The following is a 21,669-nucleotide window of genomic DNA, read 5'->3' as shown; positions in this document are numbered from 1 at the left end:
GTAAATTGAAATTGGATGAAATAGCAGACACACTAAAGATATCAACTGAACATGTACATCATATCATTCACGAATATTTGGGTATGAAAAATGGGTAAAAGAAAAAGCTCGGTGCAAAGTAGGTGCCGCGCAAGCTCACTTTCGACCAAAAACAACGACGAGTTGATTATTCGGAGCAGTGTTTGAAGATTATCAAGGGTAATAAACCCAAGTTTTTGCGTCGATATGTGACAATCAATGAAACATGGCTCCATCATTTCACTCCGAAGGCCAATCGACAGTCATCCGTGTGGACTGCACACGATGAACCCGCACCAAAGCGTGGGAAAACCGTCGGCTAGAAAGGTTATGGCGTCTGTATTTTGGGATGCGCATGGAATAACTTTCATTGACTACCTTGAAATAGGAAGGACCATCAACAGCGACTATTACATAGCGTTATTGGACCATTTTAAAAACGAAATCCCCGAAAACGGCCGCATTTGAAGAAAAGTAAAGTGCTGCTACACCAAGACAATGCACCGTGTCACAAGTCAGTGAGAACGACGGCAAAAATACAAGCAATACCCATGAATTGGGCTTCGAATTGCTTCCTCATTCACCGTGTTCTCCAGATCTGGCCCCCCAGCGACTATTTCCTGTTCTCAGATTTTCGTCGAATGAAGGGGTGATCGCCGAAACTGAGGCCTTTTTTGAAGCAAAGGATAAATCGTACTACAAAATGGTATCTGTTTTAAATACAAAAGCACAATTAGCGAAATGAACATAAAATTGTCGAAAGCGACAAAAAATTATATTTTCTGCTATGGCATGAAAGACAATAATATCCAAGACCCACTATAAGAAAATGGAGTTTATTAATCCTCTATGTAATACACAAAAAAAAACAGGAATAAAACAATGAACAATACTTTAATAATAGCATAGCAGCACTATTAAATTCTGCCAACTATCGGAATCGCCTGCTGGCGCGCTCAGGCGTGGTCTCGGATATGATGCCGATTAATTGTCCGATAGCGATCCGAATAAAATTTCGGATATTTTTCCAGGTGTGACCGTAAATCGGCGAGCGGTGGTCCGAACGACGTCACTCCGGTTCCTTCTTCTTCCTCTGGTTCTTTTTCGCGCTGGGCGTGGGAAAAGGCGCGCGACCGCGGGTGGGCGTCGCGAACGATCCCACGATTTTCAGAAACGCTCACGACCGGGGTCCCGCCCGATCTCCCTCGTTATTTATTTACGATTTTCTCGCCGATATGACCGTTTTTATTCGAGATATCTCAATAAATTCGCCGGAGAGTTTCGTAGGGAGAGAGAGTTGCCGCTCTCTTAAATAACCCACGTTATTATTTAGGACTCTTACTAGTGAGACGTATAGCCAGAATTAGTAATATATAGTCATGTGCTTTTTAATGTCAGTATAATTCAGTTGATCAAATTTTAAGGGTTATTACCAAGAACATTTTTCAGGCATCCCTATTTTTCTAAAAAATATTAATAACGTCAAGACATGCCGTCAAACAAACTTGTATTATTAATTAATAAGGAAAACTACTATTATCTAAGAGAAGCTTTTTACTTTCAATTGAAATTTATATAGTTAGTGAAAATATCAATTTTGTATTGAATGAAAAAGAAAAAGAACTAAGACGATTTCTTCTTTTACAAATTAAATGCTAGATATATTACTGTAATTAACAAATATGAGTTGACTTTATCAAATGAAGTCACATTAATATAAAGTGATCTAATAATTTAAGATAATATAAGGTTGGGGAAAAGTGATTTCGATTTTTCCCAAATTTGTATGTCTCTAGTAACATTCTATATACAACAGATATAAAAGTAGCGTCATAATTCATAAGGAAACTGACACTCCAGAAATCAAGACTTCATATCTCAATCATTCCACAAACAACAACTCAGCTCAAGCTCTTCTGAAAACGCGCTTGTTCGCAAGCTGGTTGACATGCTGGAATCTTAGCACCGCGTCACCGCTAACCTCCCCCCTTTTCCAAGTTGAAACGACCTCATCCGTCGCTGCAGTCTTAGTCGCAGCCCCCATACGACAGTAGCCAGTCGTGTGTTAATTCAAGTTCGCGAATCAATAGAAACGCCGGGTCCTCGCGCCCAATAACGGCTGCCCGATCAGCAGATGCCATATCCCCAAATTTAATGCAGTAGCAGTAGCGATCCATAGGGATCAACTGTGAGGCGGTTTCGGTTTGGTAAGCCCAGTCTCACATAACCCGGTCCAATTTGTCACTCCAAGGCAAGTCTCCGCGACCAGGTGTGCGTCATACATTCCATTGGTTTTATGTCAGAACAAAAAAAAGTGGCGTCATTCCTTTACTCTATTAAAAACTCTTAAATTCCAGAAAGTGTTCGCATTTTGCTTATTTACTTAAAGAAAAGAATAATGTATGATGATTACAAGCAATATTTTGGGGTCAGTGTCGGAATGGGTTTACTCGTTTTCGCCCCCCTGAAATATTTCACTGTTAAATATGAACCTCATTCTGATCGGCCAATCGTACGAAAAATATCATGGTTGAACCGTGGATGAGCTTAACAAAGGATTACAAAACCCACATTGACACCAGTGTATGTAATGTGAAGTGATTATTGGAAACGAATTCTTCGTCACAAACTCCTCGAACCTTAACAAACTTATTATTTCTATATTGTACTAATTAACAATAACCATTGATTCCTATTATTAATGCCATTAGAACGGTCAAAAAATGATAGGTCCACAGGAAAGGTATTGTTTTTCATTACGACAATGCAAGTTGAAAAATGTTGATGCATCCACCGTATGGCCCGGACCTTGTCCCATTCGTCTACCAGTCTCTGCAATGGTCTCTTAAAGCTGGCTGCAAAAAAGGCTTAGGAAAATCACTTGATCCAGTACTTGGCTCAGAAGCATCAGAAGTTCTACAATGACCTATTTATGGCTCACAAGAGTCGTCAATCATGACTCAGATTCGAAACTAAGTCTGGCAAATCCCAAAGTATCTCGGAATTAACATTTTCATTTTTGTTGTTGTCATTGTTTTGTCAATCATCTTAATTATCAGTAGCTTCTACAAAGGCCTTAATTCTTGAGACACCACGATAAAGTACTACTTTAGATTTTTTTATAGTTAATTTAATTATAAAATCTTACGTGATTCAATAAAATAAAAAAACAAATTTTGATTGACAGATAGTAAAATAAGTTTTCAAAGTAAAAATAAATTATTATTAATGAGTTATAAATAATTCCTCATTTAGCTAATATAAACTTCAATACAATAAAATATAGTAACGTAAATATACATATTACACTTTAACAACGTTTAAGCTTCTTTCGTAAAATATCATTATCTATTTAGTTAATATCACTGCACATAAGACTATACGTGAAAAATCCACTTTTTTAGATCCCAGATTTTAAAACATATTTTCAGCCATTTTAGTGACTAGGGATCTAAAAATTAAATTTTAAGCACGTTTTTCTCGACTTCTTTTTTCTAGACGTGATAAGTTCTACTAAATCGATTTTTTTGAAATTTCGTGCGAGCTTGCTCTATATATTCTCCATTCTTCGTTACAACGATAGCAGATATATATCCGAAAATAACTTAAATTAAAAAAAAATTATTGGTTAAGCTTCGAAAATATGAAAATATTCGATTTTTTTAATTTTCTAGACTAGGACAGCCTTCAAAGTTTTGATTTAGTCACATGACGGTTTAGATTTTGAAAAATCCCTTTAAAGGCTAAAGTATTACAGTACAAATCTTAAAAATCTACACCAAGTACTAGCAGCAAGAGTGCAAATTGAATAGTATTTGGAAATATATCTTTTACGAGCAAATACATTTTAGAGAATTCTTTGAACGTTTGGCACCACGCTTAAGTATTCTATCGGAATTATTATTATAATTAATAATAATAATATACTCTATACTATTACTATACTATTAATAATTAATAATATATATATATATATATATATATATATATATATATATATACATATATAATAATTAATAATATTAATATTATACTCCGGTATGCCCTTCTAAATAAGTTTTCTCAAAATTTAGCCAAATTATTTATAACATAATCCAAGGTTATCACATCTCAGTGATATATTATATTTATTATTAAACAGTAATTTAATGCTGTTCATTATTAACAATAATAATATTGTCCTTTATTTATTATGATACTGTGGTACTCAGAAGCTAAGATTGTGGCTTATGTAACACAAATCCTGTATTTTTGATCCTCATTTTATATCCTCATTTCCTCATTTTACTATGCTTCAGTACTCGTAGCGTCACTTTTATATTTTGTACCTCTGAAATTCAATTGGTTTTCAAATTATCTTATGTTTTATCCAAAATAGCATCCATTTGAATCTTAGCACCTGGTTTAGCTGCAATCATATTTTATCTGATTTAAATAACATTCATCTCTCACTCTTATGAATTCCTGATCTATTACGTTTAAATTTAAAACTAGTAATATTTTTACCAAAATAAAAACAAACCAACCCAATTTTAATGCTGTGAATTGGGGTATGGTCAACAGAATCACAGTCTGATGAAATATATTCACATGAAGAACATCGAGTCATATTTATCTGTACTTTTGCTTTCGCAGAGTCAACCATTTCTAAAATATAAAGAATTCGGTATAGGATTGGATCCATTTTGCAAAATTAAAGTATAAATTGAATGGATACGCACCTGGATAAAATGTCTTCATATGTCTGTTGGAATTAAGTGTTGTGGTACCTTTTTTGACAATATTCACAAATCGATGATTTATCCGTTACTGCCTACCACTTATAGTCAAAATATGAATAGTAGAAGAACAAATAAACTATAAACAGTTCTGAACCTTACAAAACAGAGCACCTACCAACGCCAGGCTAGAAACTAAAGTGATTCTTGTAGTACGTTGGATTCAACCTCTCGATTGCTTGTAAGTGGCAACGTCGCATAATCAGGCGGAAACTACCGAAGTTTATCGAATACAGCTGTGATTCTCCAGAAATAGCTACTACTTAAAAAACAAAAAATATTGTTTACTCTGTCTTATGTTTTTCTTAGAAGCTTTTAATTATCTGTACCAGTGCGAACAAAGCTCAATCAAAACAGGACCCGCCCCGTCCTCGGTCCCCGACGCTTCCGCGAAATTAACATCAAAAAGGGACCGGAATGCCGTCATCCTCGGTCGTTTAATTGTTTACGCGAAAGAGCGCGGTCGGCGCGCCCCGTCCTGAAACCCCCCGTTCGAATTCCCGACACGTAGCGGGGCTTACTCCGCACAATTAAAAAAGAGAAATCAATTCGCGCCGCATTCGGTCTCCCATTCGGAGCAATTAAGGCAATTTCGGCAACGGTGCCGTATTGAATTAGAGTCCGGGACCCGTAGCCGCCGGATTACTCGCTCTAATTCGGTTACTGTCAATTTTGTCCCATTTACCGACCGCTTTTTCTCTCCGAAACCCGTACCGAGAAAAAAGGGATGTACAATTGCCTATAAAACCCTTCTTTTATCGGTTGGGATTATTATTGAGTAGCTCCTTTTACATTTTAACCTAAAACATCGAATAAATAAAATGGCAGTTTTGTATTGTTCTAATTAATTTGCATTAAAGCCTTATAATCATTTAACATGGCGGAAATTCAATGTATTCATTTTTTATCTAAGGTTATTAATATACTTTTGATTGGACCTACTGTTTGATGTTAACTCTCAACCAAAAATATACAATTAACACCCATATACCACATGCTCATTCTGTCTAGCGACTGACCAATAAAATATTTTAAAATATTTTCACCCTACCCAGCCTGGTCTCTGATGTGTCTAATATCATCGTGCTTATCAAAATTAGTAACAACAAAATCAACCATATTTTCTTCAACGGAATTTTAAACTGTGATAACATAGTGGCAAAGCAAACCAATTTCAGTTCTGCTAACAACAGCACAGAGTAAACGAAAATTAATTTTGTAATAATGTTACTAAAAAAGAACTCAAGATATTTTTTTTTCTCTATAAACTTCTCTAATTTGGTTACTGGTAATTTTTTAACCACTGTCTTCGGCATTAAGATTACCGACTAGAGAGTAACCAAGATCATTCCAGAAGACAACCGGTCCATCCTGGTTACTTGCGTGACGGGGATCAACTTCCTTGTTGAGTTTTGCGCTCTTGCCTTTTGAACAGTCACAATTATAAACAATCAGAACCCTAACAGCTATGAGGACTCGAACCCGCAAATGTCGCAACAGTCGACTTTCTTATTGGTTTTACCACTGCGCCAAATAAGCCGACATGCACTAATCATTAAATTAAGTTTTCTGACTACCCACTGACCAATAAAAAGCTTCGCTACCGAGCCTTGTTTCTGATGTGAACAACATGATTATGCTTATATAAATTAGTAAAACACAAATATTTAAATTCCATTGCAAACCAAAATTAAATTTCAGGTAGTAGATCAAAAGAAATCAAGATAATTTTTTGTTCAAAAATAAAACGAAAAGATATTATTTAAGGCGTTTTCTTCGATGGAGTATTGAAACGACATCAGTATACAATGATTAGAAAGTTCTTTTGGAGAAGAATATATTTGGAAAATTTGTTACTGATAATTTTTACGGTAAAGTTGAGCCCTGGTCAACTATAATTACTGAAAAGTTGATGAAATTGTAACAGATGGATGTAGGTATTCACACCAAAACCATTTTGACCCATTTACTTGAAAAATGCTACAAAAAGCCCAAAATATGAATTAACATATGTGATCCCCTGCTGAAGCGCAATGAAACCAAGCTATTTCTAAAACACATAATAAATACACAATGACAATAATTGGTCAACACTACCATGTCATATCGATGATTGCATTAGGTAATTGCAAGAAACGGCATCAAATTGACTTTTTGATAACCTGTCAATAATTGTGAAAGCTTGGTTGGGATGTTTTTATACATCTTATACGGTGGATATACGACCAAGCTCTTTCAATATGGAATTAAACAATATGAGATTGTTTTCAAGAATATCCTGTCAAAACTAATTTATTCAGTTGTTCAACTAAAAACTACAAGACGTCCTAGATCTACTCAAAAAATTTCTAAATAATATCGACCATAAATTTAAGTTTAAGTTTCTTTAAATTAGAATTACTAGCATAAATTTTTATTCTCACACTATTACAAAACTGAGGAAGAAGAATAACACATTAAGTTTCCACATTAATATTCCATCAGCATTTGATACTACGTTTCGCTAGAATCTCATCTTCCGCCACCTTCAGGTTTTGCTTTCTTCTCTTTTACTTTTCGTTACACGTGCTGAACTGGTCAGGTTTCTTTTTACAGTTCGGAAAGTTTCTTCTTAATTTATTCACTCAACCAATACAACAGGAATATATAACTCTGGTTATTGATTTCACCACTTTGTAATACCCCTTCTATATGTAGAATAGTAATAAATATGTATTGTGTTTCTCTAGTGATACATTCATAACAGTACTCAACTTGTAACAGAATTGAGGCAAAAAAAAATTCAGACTTATCTACATTATTGCAATTTTCTACTAGTTCTCCAGCTGCACTATTATGATACCGAATCATAATTCTATTTTATGGATATATGGTAAAATGTTAAAAAAGTTATATGTTGTAAAAAAGTTATTTGTTCAATTCTAAGCAGCCACGAATACAGAAGAAGTGACATGAACTTCCTCCACCTCAGCTTTGATCTTTTTGATATTAAGCTTTTCAAAACAAACATACATCAGTTAGTCATACAAAATCTCGGGCCTAATTAATAAAACGAGAGCGACACTCTCAATCCGGTGCCCCTCTATTATTTTTATAGTTTTTACCATTGAACGATTTGTTTCTGCTTCACTAAAATCGCTATAATTTTTAAAATGATCTCTCCATTGTCGCTGTTATGTTGTCTATTAAATAAAAAGAAATAAAATATTGATACAACAGTAACAGCAACAGTAGATCGTAAATATGAACTGGACAAGAATTCGATATTTATATTTAATTCCTAACTATTCTTTAGATACACATCAAAACATAATAATATTTACTTATGTTTTATAACTCGAAAATATCCTCGCTTTTATTGCATACAAACATCTCAGCAAACAATACACAAAAGCAAGCAATAGCTCATATCGATAGGTGCTATAAAGAAAAAAAAATACACCCAGTACAATTAACCTGGCTTATTGCTTCAACGACCAATAATCCCACGATTTCCTATCTTCCCACCGCCAAGAAAACGCTTTCAATGAAACATTTCTGCTTGAATAATTCCCATTACATGTTATGCAATCGTTTTACAAGTTTATTTCGTCCCGTACTCGTACCAATACTCTTTCGAAGAAACGGGTTTTTTTCTTTCTTCGTTATTCAACCATTGATTGTTTCATACAATGCAATTTAATTATAATATCATAAGATGTATTGAAGAACTTGCTGATGTTTTTTTATTTATTTTCAGAGATCTTCAGGGCAACAACATCACAGTTATTTACGAGTCTGATTTTCAAGATTTAGTCAAACTGAAAATATTGTAAGTTGTTTAGAATTAAAGGAGTTTTATTGTGTGTAGGAAAAAGTATTGCGTTTGTTAGTACTTAATTAAACAAACTTTTAATAGAAATACGACTCTTATTGGTTTTATAATATCAGAGTTTCATCAATGTATTCTATTCTGAACAGATTATTTTATATGCACTCATCGAACTAATTAAATATGTTAATTAACTGCTTTAATTAAAAGCTTTCGGTCCATCCTATAAAACTACTGCATAAAAATGTCTCAGAATAAATAATAAATAATAAGTAATAACTAAGTACGAACTAAGTTTCTTACTTAATTTAACATTTAATTTCTTATTTTTACATCCTAGGGCATCAAGGAAATTTGTGGATTGGGTTATTCAAGTTAAAAATCATAAAAATACTTCTAAAAATTAATAATCAAGAAGTATAACCACAGAAAATCCTCAATGCTTTTTCCTACACCTACTAGAGAATACATTATTGTGAAATTGAAATTTTAACACTTTTCGGCATGATAATACTAAAATCGGACATGGTCTTGATATTGAATTGGCATGATGAACGATAAAGAATTAGATTCTCTAGATTGATTGATATTCGATTGTTTTTACTGGTTTGTTCTTGTTTTTTTTTTCTTTTGTAGGCAGCTTTCAGAAAACCGTATAAGTAAAATAGAAAAGGACTCTTTTGAGGACCTTTCGAGTTTAGAGAGATTGTAAGTAAACATCAGCCACTCTACGGGAAAAAATTGTTGCTCGGACCGAGTTGTGTTTTCGTTTTCTACCACCAGCCAATTTGTAGCTTCTCATTTACACTGATGATTTATTAGATCTGATTGAGCTGTTTTTATCTTTTAGAATATGTAAATAACTTTATCATAATTATTATGAGTATGTAAAGTGAAATATTAATTGCAATTATACATAAATTACTCTTGGAGGGCGCTGGGTGTTAGAAAACAAAAACATGTTGAAAATGCATTATAATATTTAATAAATGATCAGAATTTTGAGCGCTTATATCTTTGAAACCCAGTATTGTAATGCAGAGGTGTAGCTGGCTTGCTTATCACCGAGAAAATTGTCCCTTCTCTTCAAGTTATTCGCTGAGTTTATTCAATTACTGCATTTAATACTCCACAATCACACTTTAATTATTTTTCGGGAGTTTCCGTAACAAAAACCTTCTTCATGTCCTGCTATTTACACAAATAGATCCTCTCCAATGGTCTGTTTTGTCATCAACGTAAGTATTAGGTTACCCGAAATATGTTTATGATATTTTACGATTAAGGTTCTCATAAAAATATACGAAATCAACACAACGTCACAATTTTCTACACAGTTTCCTTTTTCTGTTGCTGTGTTTTACCTGAGTTTAAACTTTTCAAGTTTTTTCCGCGCTTGATACCCTACGTTAAGTCTGAATTCAACAGAACATTTATAATTTCGTTTCAAAACTGTCCAAAGCACGATCGGTCAGTAAAATCCAAAACCACCACTAGATCAAATATCGACACCAAGATCATTATAAATTAATTCTAATGCTTTAGAAGAATTTTCCGTTATTGAAATGCATATTGAATGCAGTATCGAAAGTTTATGAATTTGAAAAAATTATTATTTAATCAACAGTACAAAAAAGTGTATGCTAAAATAAATGAACACCTTTACATAAATTATACAGGTATACAAAAAGAAATACCAAAAACTGTTTAGGCTTTATGGCGTCATCTTCATGTTTTTGGGTTTCTGAATCCGAAAATTATTTCCCTCTCCCACAAACCATTAACGATACATAATTTTTTTAAGTTCACCAGCACACACCAAACCTTTTATTTTTCCCAGTGAGGCTTCTCTTTGTACATTTTCACTTATTAAAAAATCTGATATGTCTTTGAAGCGTCCGACAGTAGTCTAATACCATTGAGGCGGTCTATTTTCCTTTGTATCTCGTCTCTTAATCCCCATAATGTCTTAGTGAAATCGTTCATTTTTCAAAATTTTCGGAAAGTGCTCGAAGTAACAGTGAAGAAAATGTACTTTTAGATTAATTAGTCATCCTAAAGCTTGAAATGCTCTTAGCATTTTTTTGATTAGCGATTTGTTTGTGGTTAGGGTCTTTAGGATTACATAAAAATTTCTCTATGACCTCTTTAGTAGCAATAAACCAATATCCTTCCTTCATATTTGCCACTAAGAAGCCTCGAAAATTTGGAACTATGTATTTGCAGCAATTTCCATCTTTGGGAAGTGATATTACAAATTGTTTCGTCAATCCCAACTTTATCTGCAGCGGTGGTAAAAGAAGTTTATGTGGAGGTACCAGTGCTTCTTGGAGGACTTTTTTGTCACCTCTAAGCTCTCGGCGGCTGCCTCGGTTTAGTTTAGTGATTTGCTCGATCCCTGCTATCCCATAAACACAAAAAGTTGTTGTAAACCCACCTTTTTGAATTTCCAATCTTAGACTTGTTCACGATTCCACCATTTGTCAAATTCTTTTTTAGTGTGTCTGATGGAGTTCATCCAAACCAAAAATGTTTTTATAGAAAATGCTTCTGACAACACATATCCAGACAGTTGTTGCTTGTATATTCTTCCTGGCCTGCATGTCCATTGTAACAATTCTTTGTCACGTCCCATATCAACTCCATTGGATTGAATATGCAGTGATAGGGAAGAAGGTGTGGCAATATCATTCAGTCATCTAAACATTTTTTTTATATTTACCGAGTAACAATTTTAAATAGTTCGCTCTTCAGTATGGTTTCTCCAAAACTTCAAATTCCTTAATTACTGCTTTTACCGATCCACTTGTGGGGATCTTTTCTATAAGTGTACTATAGACTTAGACTTGAAGTAAAGCACTAAGTTTCCAGCAAATCAGTTTCCAGTTCAAATATGATCGAGACAAATACTCTGGCACGTTTATTTACTACTAAGATTTTCAAAAATGTACAGTATTTCTTTCTTCAGTATCGAAGAATTCCTTGGGCAACTCGGACAGCCATGTGCGCACGAACTCTTCTACATCGTCATCGGTGTTGAATCTTTGACATCCGAGGGTTTCTTTCAGTGGTCCAAACACGTAGTAGTCGCAGGATGCAACCCTATTTCCGATATTGTATCGAGCGTGAGACGCGCGATATGAGGACGCGCGTTATCATGGAGAAAAATCTCGGCCATCTTTGAATGCTTTGGCCCATTTAGACATGGCAGCCCTACTCAGGCATTCACTACCGAACTGATTTCACAAACGCCGCTCCTGACGAAAACTATGCCACACTGTTCGTAATGGACCCAGCTATCATACTCAAGCCACGATCTTCAAAACATACATACGCGCCATCTACAGCGTTTGTCTCCATCATATTTAAATCACCCTCGTGTATATATATATATCAATTTTCAATTTTACCTCCTCAGTTTATTTTCAAACACAACGCATCGATTGCCGTCCAATATGCAAAAACTAGCGATCGAGGAATCGGCCCGCTTTTTCAACCTCAACGGACTCTACGTCCCCGCTGACGTCTATTCTGACGTTTAAGGTGGATTTTTATGGCTTGCCGCCGTAACAATGCCCCGGCTAACTCGCGTTTTATCTGCGGGACAGGACGGAGGGCGTGGGTGTGCGCCAAAGGCCTTTGTTCCACCTATTATTTTTCCGTTGTTCGTTTTTTTTCAACGTCGCTCTCGTTACGTTCTCTTCCACGATGACGACTTGTTTAAAGTTGGTGATGGTGCAAAACACGCATTCACAGTTTGATATCATAACAATAAAACGAACGACTAACCAGTTCCAGTGACGGTAACGTGTGGGTGACGCCGACCAATTTAATAAAAGAACTCGTGGATTGTTTTCGTTTTCAATGTATTATCAAAGTTTTAATCTGATTTTTATAAATATTATTTTCGTTCGCAAAATGAACAATGTTTTCGTTTAACAAAAATTTAACAAGTGACGCTATTCTGTTCAAACTCTAGTATAACACATCACGTCCTCTTTTTGATATTCAAATTAATTTCTTTATTTAATAAACCAACCTTTTTCCATGGAACGTTATTTTGAATTCTGCATATAGTCACTAAGATCTGGACCTAGGCTATACGTTGGGTGCGTTACGACACAATGAATTGTCAATAATTTTGAGGCACAGCTTTGACACAAATTTTGACACTTGTCATTCCGTACATTACTTTCATTCTGTACGATTAGATAAATGAAGTTTTCACGCTGGCTTAAAAGGTTAGCAACACTAGAGCATTGATGCCATGCAGTTTCCTGGTGTAAAATGATTATGATATGGTTGCTAGTCTAATTTTCTTAGTACAAACTTACAGATCACAACTAGAGTCAAACCAAAATATCTTAGTGGCAAAGCAAGTGAGCTTTGGCCCACGAACGTTCCCCTTTATTTTATTTCAAAAAAATGACAAAACTGCTTTAATTTGAATATTCTTAATCGTGCTTTATTTAGCACTCACCTTCATAGAAAACGTCATAAGTGGTATATAAATAAATATTTATGAATTTGCAATGCAAACAACTCAACAAGCATCCAAAAAAAACTAATTTAACGTGAATCGGCATCGATTAGATTCAAATTATTCCCACAAAATGTACATTCCTCAGGAAGGCATGCAAATTCTTCTAAAACAATCGACATTCTGGAGGAAGAATTCGAGCTGTGAGGTTGAAATTTTCAAACTTAAAACGTAGCAAATGTCTTCAATCAACTGACTGACCCTTTACTGAAACTAAAATAGAGGGGATGGGTAAAATAATTTGAACACCTGAGATATAGACAATATTAATTTATTAGTAAGTCACAATTTGCTCTTAAAACAATTGCAGTTCTTCACGAAGTAGATTCGTAGAGTGTCTGAATAGTTTTCAACGGAATGTTGTCTCATTCCTGTACCTAAGCATCCGTGAATTCCTTCAATGATGTTGAAGAATAGATTTTCATCTTCAACTCCTCACTCTGCTCCAAAACTCCCCATAATGGTTCAATTTATGATGCGGTCTAGTGACTGTGATGACTAAGAAAGGTATTTGATATTATTCTGACAGTCCCCAAACCAAGAATGCAACTTTTTGGCTTTGTATATAGGGCGCATTATCATCTTGGAATATAACAGTGTTTAGTAGCAACATGCTGGTCATAGCAAAAACATCGTTGTTAAGAATCTCGAGATATTCATTCGCAATAATTCGACTAGAGAGTGAGAGAGCCAGCTGAATACCGCGGATATTGCCTCTCTCATCATAACAAAACCTCCCCCATGCTTGACTGTAGTAGTCAAGTTCGGACCGTAGGCTTCTTTTGGAGTTCTCCATAATAAACCCAGCATCTTTATAATAACGAAACAGTACTACTCAAGTGAGTGTACAACACTGTTTTTACAATACGAAATATTACTTATAAGAATTATCAAGTAAATTGAGAAATACATATGCGTCACATTATTTACACGGAAACAATGTTGCCAACATGCAACAAAGCGCAACTCTATTACATTGTGTTTATATTATTTTGTTTATCCCATGTAACTCTTCTTGAGCCTTACCGACGCCATAAAACAAAATTCATACTTCGAAAAAATGTTTTTTAATTCTCGGAATTTTTTGATAAATTCGAATAAAATGGTGCATTGAAACTACATAATTATTCTGATCATTTAGTAACATTATATAGTTTAAACTGTCGCTCGTGTTAAGAACGACGAGCTCGTCCCCGAAGCAACAAAAATATATGGCTTGACCCGAAATAATCGACGAACACGACACGATACAGATTTTTCTTTTTCTAGACGGCTGAATGGGAACAAACTGAAAGTTATACCTGACAATCTATTCATTCCTGTATTTAACTTATTTCGTTTGTAAGTAATAGACATGATCGATGTTCAATGTTCTCTGTCTCTTTCTACGCTTCACATCTTCATCTTTGTTCAGCATCATTGGAAAGTTCGTCATTCTTACTCTCTCTCTGTCTCTATACTCTCTACCTCTATCTCTTTTACCACTTCATTTTTTTTTTCATTTCAATTAATTTGCCTTTTTTGATCATTTTAACCATTATATATAATTTGGTATTAAACGTAAACGACATAATAGATTTTTTTACAGTAAGACAAAAGAACTAAATTGTAACTTATTGCCTAATAATATGTTATTATTTAACCCATCACACTGTAAAATAATCTTTTTTTTTTCGATTAGTGCTCAACACTAGTCAAATTTATATTTGGTGAATGGTATTTTCTATTTATGTTTCTGCTATGTTCTTCTTGATAATTACTAAACATAAAATACATGTATATTTTGTGAATGTTATTTGATTTTTGTGTTCTATTAATGTGTGTTGAAATTGAAACTAACCAATTAGAATTTAATTTGCACGTTACAAAATTCCAGTAGAATTTGCAGGATAGTAAGGTTTAATTTGAAATATTTCAAATAAAACACGCAAGCAGGTAAATGAACTTTTATGTGGACTGTGTATTAATTTTGAGAATTTTTGTAAATACAATATTTGTTTTAAAATATACCCAACGTTCTTTATTATTTTCACCTCATCCATAAAAAGAAGTTTATATACGCTTTATATTACTTTTAATGTAAGGAAAATCTATTCGTTGCAAACTAATTGTTATTAAATCAAGAATATTACTGGAGGTTTTATTTATATTATTTTACATTTATATTAACACTCCCTATCCTAACGACACTGCTATTTTGAATTGACTATGTAATAACATATATAAATATATACATATATATATACATATAAATATACACATGTATATACATTGAATGACAATGAAACGTTAAATAAATAATCAGACGGCCAATTAATTTTACATAAATTTAAATTATTTTCTATTGTCAATTAGGAATTTCCAATTTGTCGGCGATATTTTCGAATTATTTAACAACCGAGCGGGCGTTTAATAATTCGACCAAATTAACAATAGGGCCGGTTGCGAAAAAAACTCCGTTCAAATTGACCGAAACGGAATATTTAACAACATAAACAATAATTAAAGATTTATAATCGACCGTTTTACAGTACGGATAAATAAAACCGAGATCGATTGCCGCCGTTGCGTTGGATTAAATTACTAATAACTATCGAAGAGAGTGATCTAACTAATCTGTTTAAAAATGTACTTTTTTCATTAGCATAATCTTCATCATCAATCTATTCATTGAAAAGGCTAATTTCACCCCAGAAGGCTCTGAGGAATTCGTTCACCTTTCACGTCCATCAGGCATGTCCATATCATTGCAGTCTGCTTGTCTGTATGGGTTTGTTCCTCAGCTGATTGTCGTAATCAAATAATTTCATTTATAATACAAAATATTGCTAAAATCATTTAAATCAATGTTTTGTACCTTGTACATTGTACTATTGAGATTACAAAAGTAAATTCTACTTGGTGAAAGATAATTTCAAAAAATATCAATCGATTCAGTAACAACAATATAACTGTTGTTGAACTTTAACACTTACGAAGATGTGCTGCAAAGTAACTTTGAACCGATTTCACTCCCTCTTTATTCCAACGCTTGTTGAGCTTTGTGATTCTTATTTTTCCTCTATTCAATCACGAGAAAGGCATCAGAGGTAATAATTACATCTTCAACCATGAGTAACCGTTACATCCGAAGATAAAGGCTAAGATTTTACTACTTGAGATATAAAACTTTTAATGAAACGTATTAGTCTATAATTAGTTTAAAAATTTTTTAGTATTTTTTATATTCCTATTCAACTTACCATCAAATAATATTGAGATAACTATTCGCTTCATGCGTTAGTTCTTATTAAATAATAAAATTTATTTAATACTTAAAATGTAGCAATGTTTAAACAAGTACTAAATCCACTATAATAATCAAAATGTTATTATTTGTACTTTAGGTTAATTTTGTTGACTTTTTTCTAAAAAAATATATGATAATATAAATGAGTTTTATTCATCTGCATTATATAATATGTAAACCATCTATCAATCACCAGATATCTATCCTTGAAAGAAATAATCTTGATCATTATCATATCTATCCAACCCTTCGAGTAGCACGAGAATAGAACAAAACACATATCGGGTTAAATATCTCTAGATTTTTTATACACATTTTTTTAAAAATATGACATTGATCAATGATGAAATCAATATTTGTATACCACACACATACACAGCAGTTCGTTCTTATATCGGTAGTGTTTTGGTTCCTCCCGGTTTGTTAACTATTATATTTATCAATAAATATAAGGATTGCTAAGATTGATTTTATTTAAACTGATTTTAATTAACGTAAGAAATTTGTTTTTTTTTAACGAAAAGGTGATTGTTTCCCACTTCGAAATTATCTTATATTTTTATTATTTTTTATCGTATATTTGTGGTTATTCCGTATACTCAAAAAACCGCATCGAGGTCATCGTTTCGTATCGATCGAGGAAATTAGGTTTATGAGTTAGATTAATTGTAAAAATAAGGTTTAGAGCCTTTCTAAAGGGTTAACATATTTAGAGACTACACGAATGGTGTTACTGACACCATAGACTATCACGATCATCAACAAGGTTGGGAAAGTGGTCCAGATATGAAAGGGGTATTATCTACATTTAAAATTAAATTTTACTATAGAGGCCGTTCCCCTCGCATTTTAAACGCATTTTCTAGGCTGGGATAGTATTTTCCTCGAGAAAGATCTTTTTTACACTTCTCTTACACCTAAGACTTTTGTTCATCATTTGAGGTGCTATAATTAGACTATAAAAATATTCGACCTAAATGAATTGTGATTGGTCTATGCTATTGGTCATGCGTATTTCGTTATAATTCCTTAGAATATTCGACACTTTGAGCCAACTGTCAAGTGATTAGTTCATGATCACATTATTCTAAACGACATTATTTTTTATTTATAAAAAATATATTTAATATATTTATTTCGTTGTAAATTTTGTAATCAACTGTCAAATAATTTCCTTTTATATTGTTCCTTCATTAGGTCGCAGAATTATGATATATTGTAATAGAATAATAAAAGATACGTTTATTATTTTAAAAACATAAAAAAATTGTACTCATAGTCGTACCTTATACTAGAAACAAGTCATTATATTTAATAGGTTGGACCAATATAGAAATTGTTCGAGCATTATTTGAAAACTGTGAGAAAAAAGTTATTTTGTCTAAGGACAGTTGTTATGTGTATGTTTAATACAGTTTTTCTGTTTGCAGATAACCAAAGAGATAAATAAATTAAATACCACTTTAATATGATTCTTAAAACAAAACAGAAAAATTTATTTTATATATAAATATATATATAATAATAGTCGTTTCTTTCAATTGATGATATACAAAGTATGGAAAAATAAATGAATACCATGCTATACATATATATATATATATATATATGTATATGTATATATATATATAGATATATATATATATATATATATATATATATATATATATATATATATATATATATATATCCTAAATTAACTGACAGAGAACAACGGCTTTTAAAAAAATTGTTGCTAAACAACATAAAATTACCGCGGCAAAAGTGACAGGAGTCATATATATAGTCATCAAGTCTGACAGAGTCAGCTAGCATTCATCAAATTACTGCTATTTCGGAACCCTTTATAATGCAAGCCACGCTAACCATCATAAAATCTGGACACTTGATGACTGGAAGAATGTGGTATGATCCGATGCATCATCATTTAGATTGTTTGCTATAAACGGCGGGGTCTATCTATAGAGAGCCCCAAAGAAGCCTGCTATCTGGACGGCCTACTTCATACAGCCAAGCATGGGGTGGCAAGCAGGTTCCGTACGATTTAGATGGTAATATCGTGGTATTGAGCCAGTCATCTCATTTACATTCTTGTTCCAAGACAGCCGCTAATTGCTTCAAAAATATTGAAGATGGAGATATAATTCTCACTCCCTGTTCTAAAACTCCCCATAACAGTTCAATTATGTTGAAGTCTGTCGATTGTACTGGTCAGGGAAGGGATGTTTTATGATAGTCTGAGGACCCTCAAATCATGACTGAATATTTTTGGCCGTATGTATCATCTTGGAATATAACAGTGTTTGACAGCAATACACTAGTCATAGTAAGAACTTCATCATTGAGGACGTCGAGGTCATTGTCATTGTCGCAGTAATCCGGCCAGTGATGTTAATGAACATTGCGTTGGAACTATTCAATCATTATTCCGCGAAGAACTAAATGAAGTGTTTTAAAAGTTTAATTGTTTTAAATCTTGATATAAAGAACATTTAAAATGTTGTGTGGACAAAGTGAATCCAAAAACACTATATTAGAATTATCAAAGGCGTATCAACGAAATACGCATACTTACTTTAAACATATCACGACTCACTTTGGTCGTATCGTCTCACCTGTAATGATTACCTCTATAGTCTCGAATCACTCAATTAATACTATTTAATAAAGGAAGTATCACTTTTTAGTAGTTAAAACTCCAATAACAGCAGTATACTTAACTCGCGGTGACATAGCACCAACGCCACCAAACTGGCTACTGAAAACGCCCTAGATAAAAGGATTCAAATCATTCAAATTAATTCAAATTCAAACAAAAAATGAACCTTTTTCGTGCTTTTCTGGAGATAATTTTATGTATGCACCTACTCCAGTTTCTGTGACTTCTCAGTTAAGTCTTCCTTAAACATTATTTTTAGTTATATATTTTTTATCTTAAAATTGATAAAATTCATTTTTTCTAAGATATATTATTATATAAATTATGGCCGTTTAATGTTCTAATGTGTATTTAATGTTAATCTAGGTTATGATAAACATTATTATTGGCACCGAGCCCGTTTCCATACACACGGAACCACCCCCGGTTACTTTCCGGTAGCGATACCGCCCGATTTTAATAATGAATTTTGATTTATGGGGGCGGCTATACGGCCCGGCTCCAGTTAATTGTGGATTATTTATTAATTATGAACCGGAGGGCCGCTGCGAAATTTTTAATTAGTCGAAAAGCGGCCGAACGCTCGTTCAGGCATCGGCACAATCGAAAACGCAAACAGAGTGGCATAAAATATTCGTGACAAACGACAATCGCGTACTCCGTCGTTCTATTGTTTCGCACTCCCATTCGATGCGAGATATTTATATGGAGAATTACAGCCGCCGGCTACTTGGACCCGATTCATAATAACTTTATTTCAGCCTCGTCGACAAAAAAAATTGTCCCTCGAGTATCGTTCGATTTAATTTTTGCGGAACGATTAATAAATCAGGATGTTATTTTAATTGCCTAAAGTCCTTCGACATCTTGGTTAAACAGTTGAATATGTACTCTGAAGTTCTTGAATCAAACTAGAGTTCGATAAAATGATAATGATAATTATTTGCTGATATACCAATCTGTTTTACTTTTTAATGTTGGCAATACTGTTTTCGATATAAATCTTTTTTCCAGTCTCTGTCAGTTTATGTTTTATTTGGTTTGCCACCATACAGTGCCACTCATAGAACTATTTTGAATTCGATATTTTCCCTTTCGCTATATCGATATTTCTTTGTGGCAGCCTAAATTTTCGAATCAAACATTTTTGAAGACAAGGGAGGAGAACTCTGAAAAAAAAGTTCGTACTTCTAAGTTTTAATATCGATCTTTTTTCGCTGCAGCAAGAGTGGCAGAAATTTCAACTCAAAAACAAACCCTGAGCTTTAATACCGACGTTTTCTACTCTATTTTAAAACTATCGATGTTTGTTTTAAAAAAAATCGGAAAATATCGGTTAACAATATTTTTTCGCTATCCCTACTTCAACCTGAAGTTAAAAAAAACAACTAACACTTGAACGACTCCTGCAAATAGAGCTGATTCATTTTGGCAATCATGTACTACATTTTACGTCTTATTTTTCGACATAATCGTCCTTTAATTCAATTAACCATAGAACGTTTTTACACCACAATTACTCTAAATACGCATCCATTGTCATCTACTTTGCATAGAGGAAGATTCGATTGAGTCCATTCGCCATTGTTCACAAGAATTGCATCTATTTCGATGCGATTGTTGTTTACAATTCCTAGAACTTTTAGGCATTTGCATGCTGATGATTAAGATACAGTTTTGGTTAAGTGTTTGACTCAAGCCCTTCTTCATATCTTTCATGAAACTTTATTATCAACATTGAAATAACCCGTTATACCCTTATTCTTCCCGAAAAATAATTTTTGGCAACAGAGAGCATTGTTGCGTGAATGGCTACATTAACAAGTATAAGTGACGAATGACGCCAATCCATAGGGAATTCACCAGGCAAAAATACATCTACAAAATGTTACTATTTAACTCGGATTTTAGACTAGTGGTGTCATTGAACCGTACGTTTTCACTCCATCATGTTCATTTTGGACCAAATTGAACGACATGTGGTTAAAGCAAAACGGCATATGTGTCACACAAGTCACGATAGAAGTCTGCTTGAGCAATTTGACCATGTGTCTGATTTATATCTCGTCGCTGTGACGAGAACTGTCCTCCAATATTGTACGATTTGAACCCACTAAATGTTTTCTTGCAGTTTTCTAAAGTAGGTTTATGCCAATATACACAATCGTCGATCCCCTTAAAGTCAGCATAGCTCAGCAGGCTTGATTGGCGCAGGATCAAGGCGACGGAACGGTTCTCCTACTGTTGTAAAAGTCGCGGGTTGCAATCATGCTGGGGCATGGCTGTATATTTGAGTTTGTTATTTATTATAATTGTAATTGTCCATAAGGCAAGGGTGCAAAATTCGACGAGGAAAATCATCTGTCACGCCAATAACCAGACTGGGTAATACCGAATGACTTCTGAGATCATCTCTCAGTTGGTCACTCGCCAATGGGTAGCCTTAAAATCGACGAGCGTGGTTCGGACCCCACGCTAAGCAGTAGGCCCAGTCTAGATCAACCCCCTAATTGCTATAAAAGGGACTCTAAGACAAATAAAAGAACATAGCTCAGCCCATCGTTGCAATTCAGC

General features: G+C 33.7%; 1 protein-coding gene across 1 annotated transcript in view; it reads left to right on the top strand.

Moving 5' to 3' along the window:
* The window catches only part of sli (slit guidance ligand), a 687,830-nt gene that overhangs the window by 648,668 nt on the left and 17,493 nt on the right, over positions 1-21,669 (top strand). The window contains exons 3-5 of the mRNA XM_076402237.1: positions 8,536-8,607; positions 9,244-9,315; positions 14,417-14,488. Coding sequence (XP_076258352.1) covers positions 8,536-8,607; positions 9,244-9,315; positions 14,417-14,488 — 216 coding nt within the window. The remainder of the gene's footprint in view (positions 1-8,535; positions 8,608-9,243; positions 9,316-14,416; positions 14,489-21,669) is intronic.

The sequence above is a fragment of the Rhynchophorus ferrugineus genome, unplaced genomic scaffold, assembly GCF_030347505.1.
Source record: "Rhynchophorus ferrugineus isolate W39M unplaced genomic scaffold, kcgeb_rfMv2 rfM4, whole genome shotgun sequence".
Classification (NCBI taxonomy): domain Eukaryota; kingdom Metazoa; phylum Arthropoda; class Insecta; order Coleoptera; family Curculionidae; genus Rhynchophorus; species Rhynchophorus ferrugineus.
This window is presented reverse-complemented; position numbering and strand designations above follow the sequence as displayed.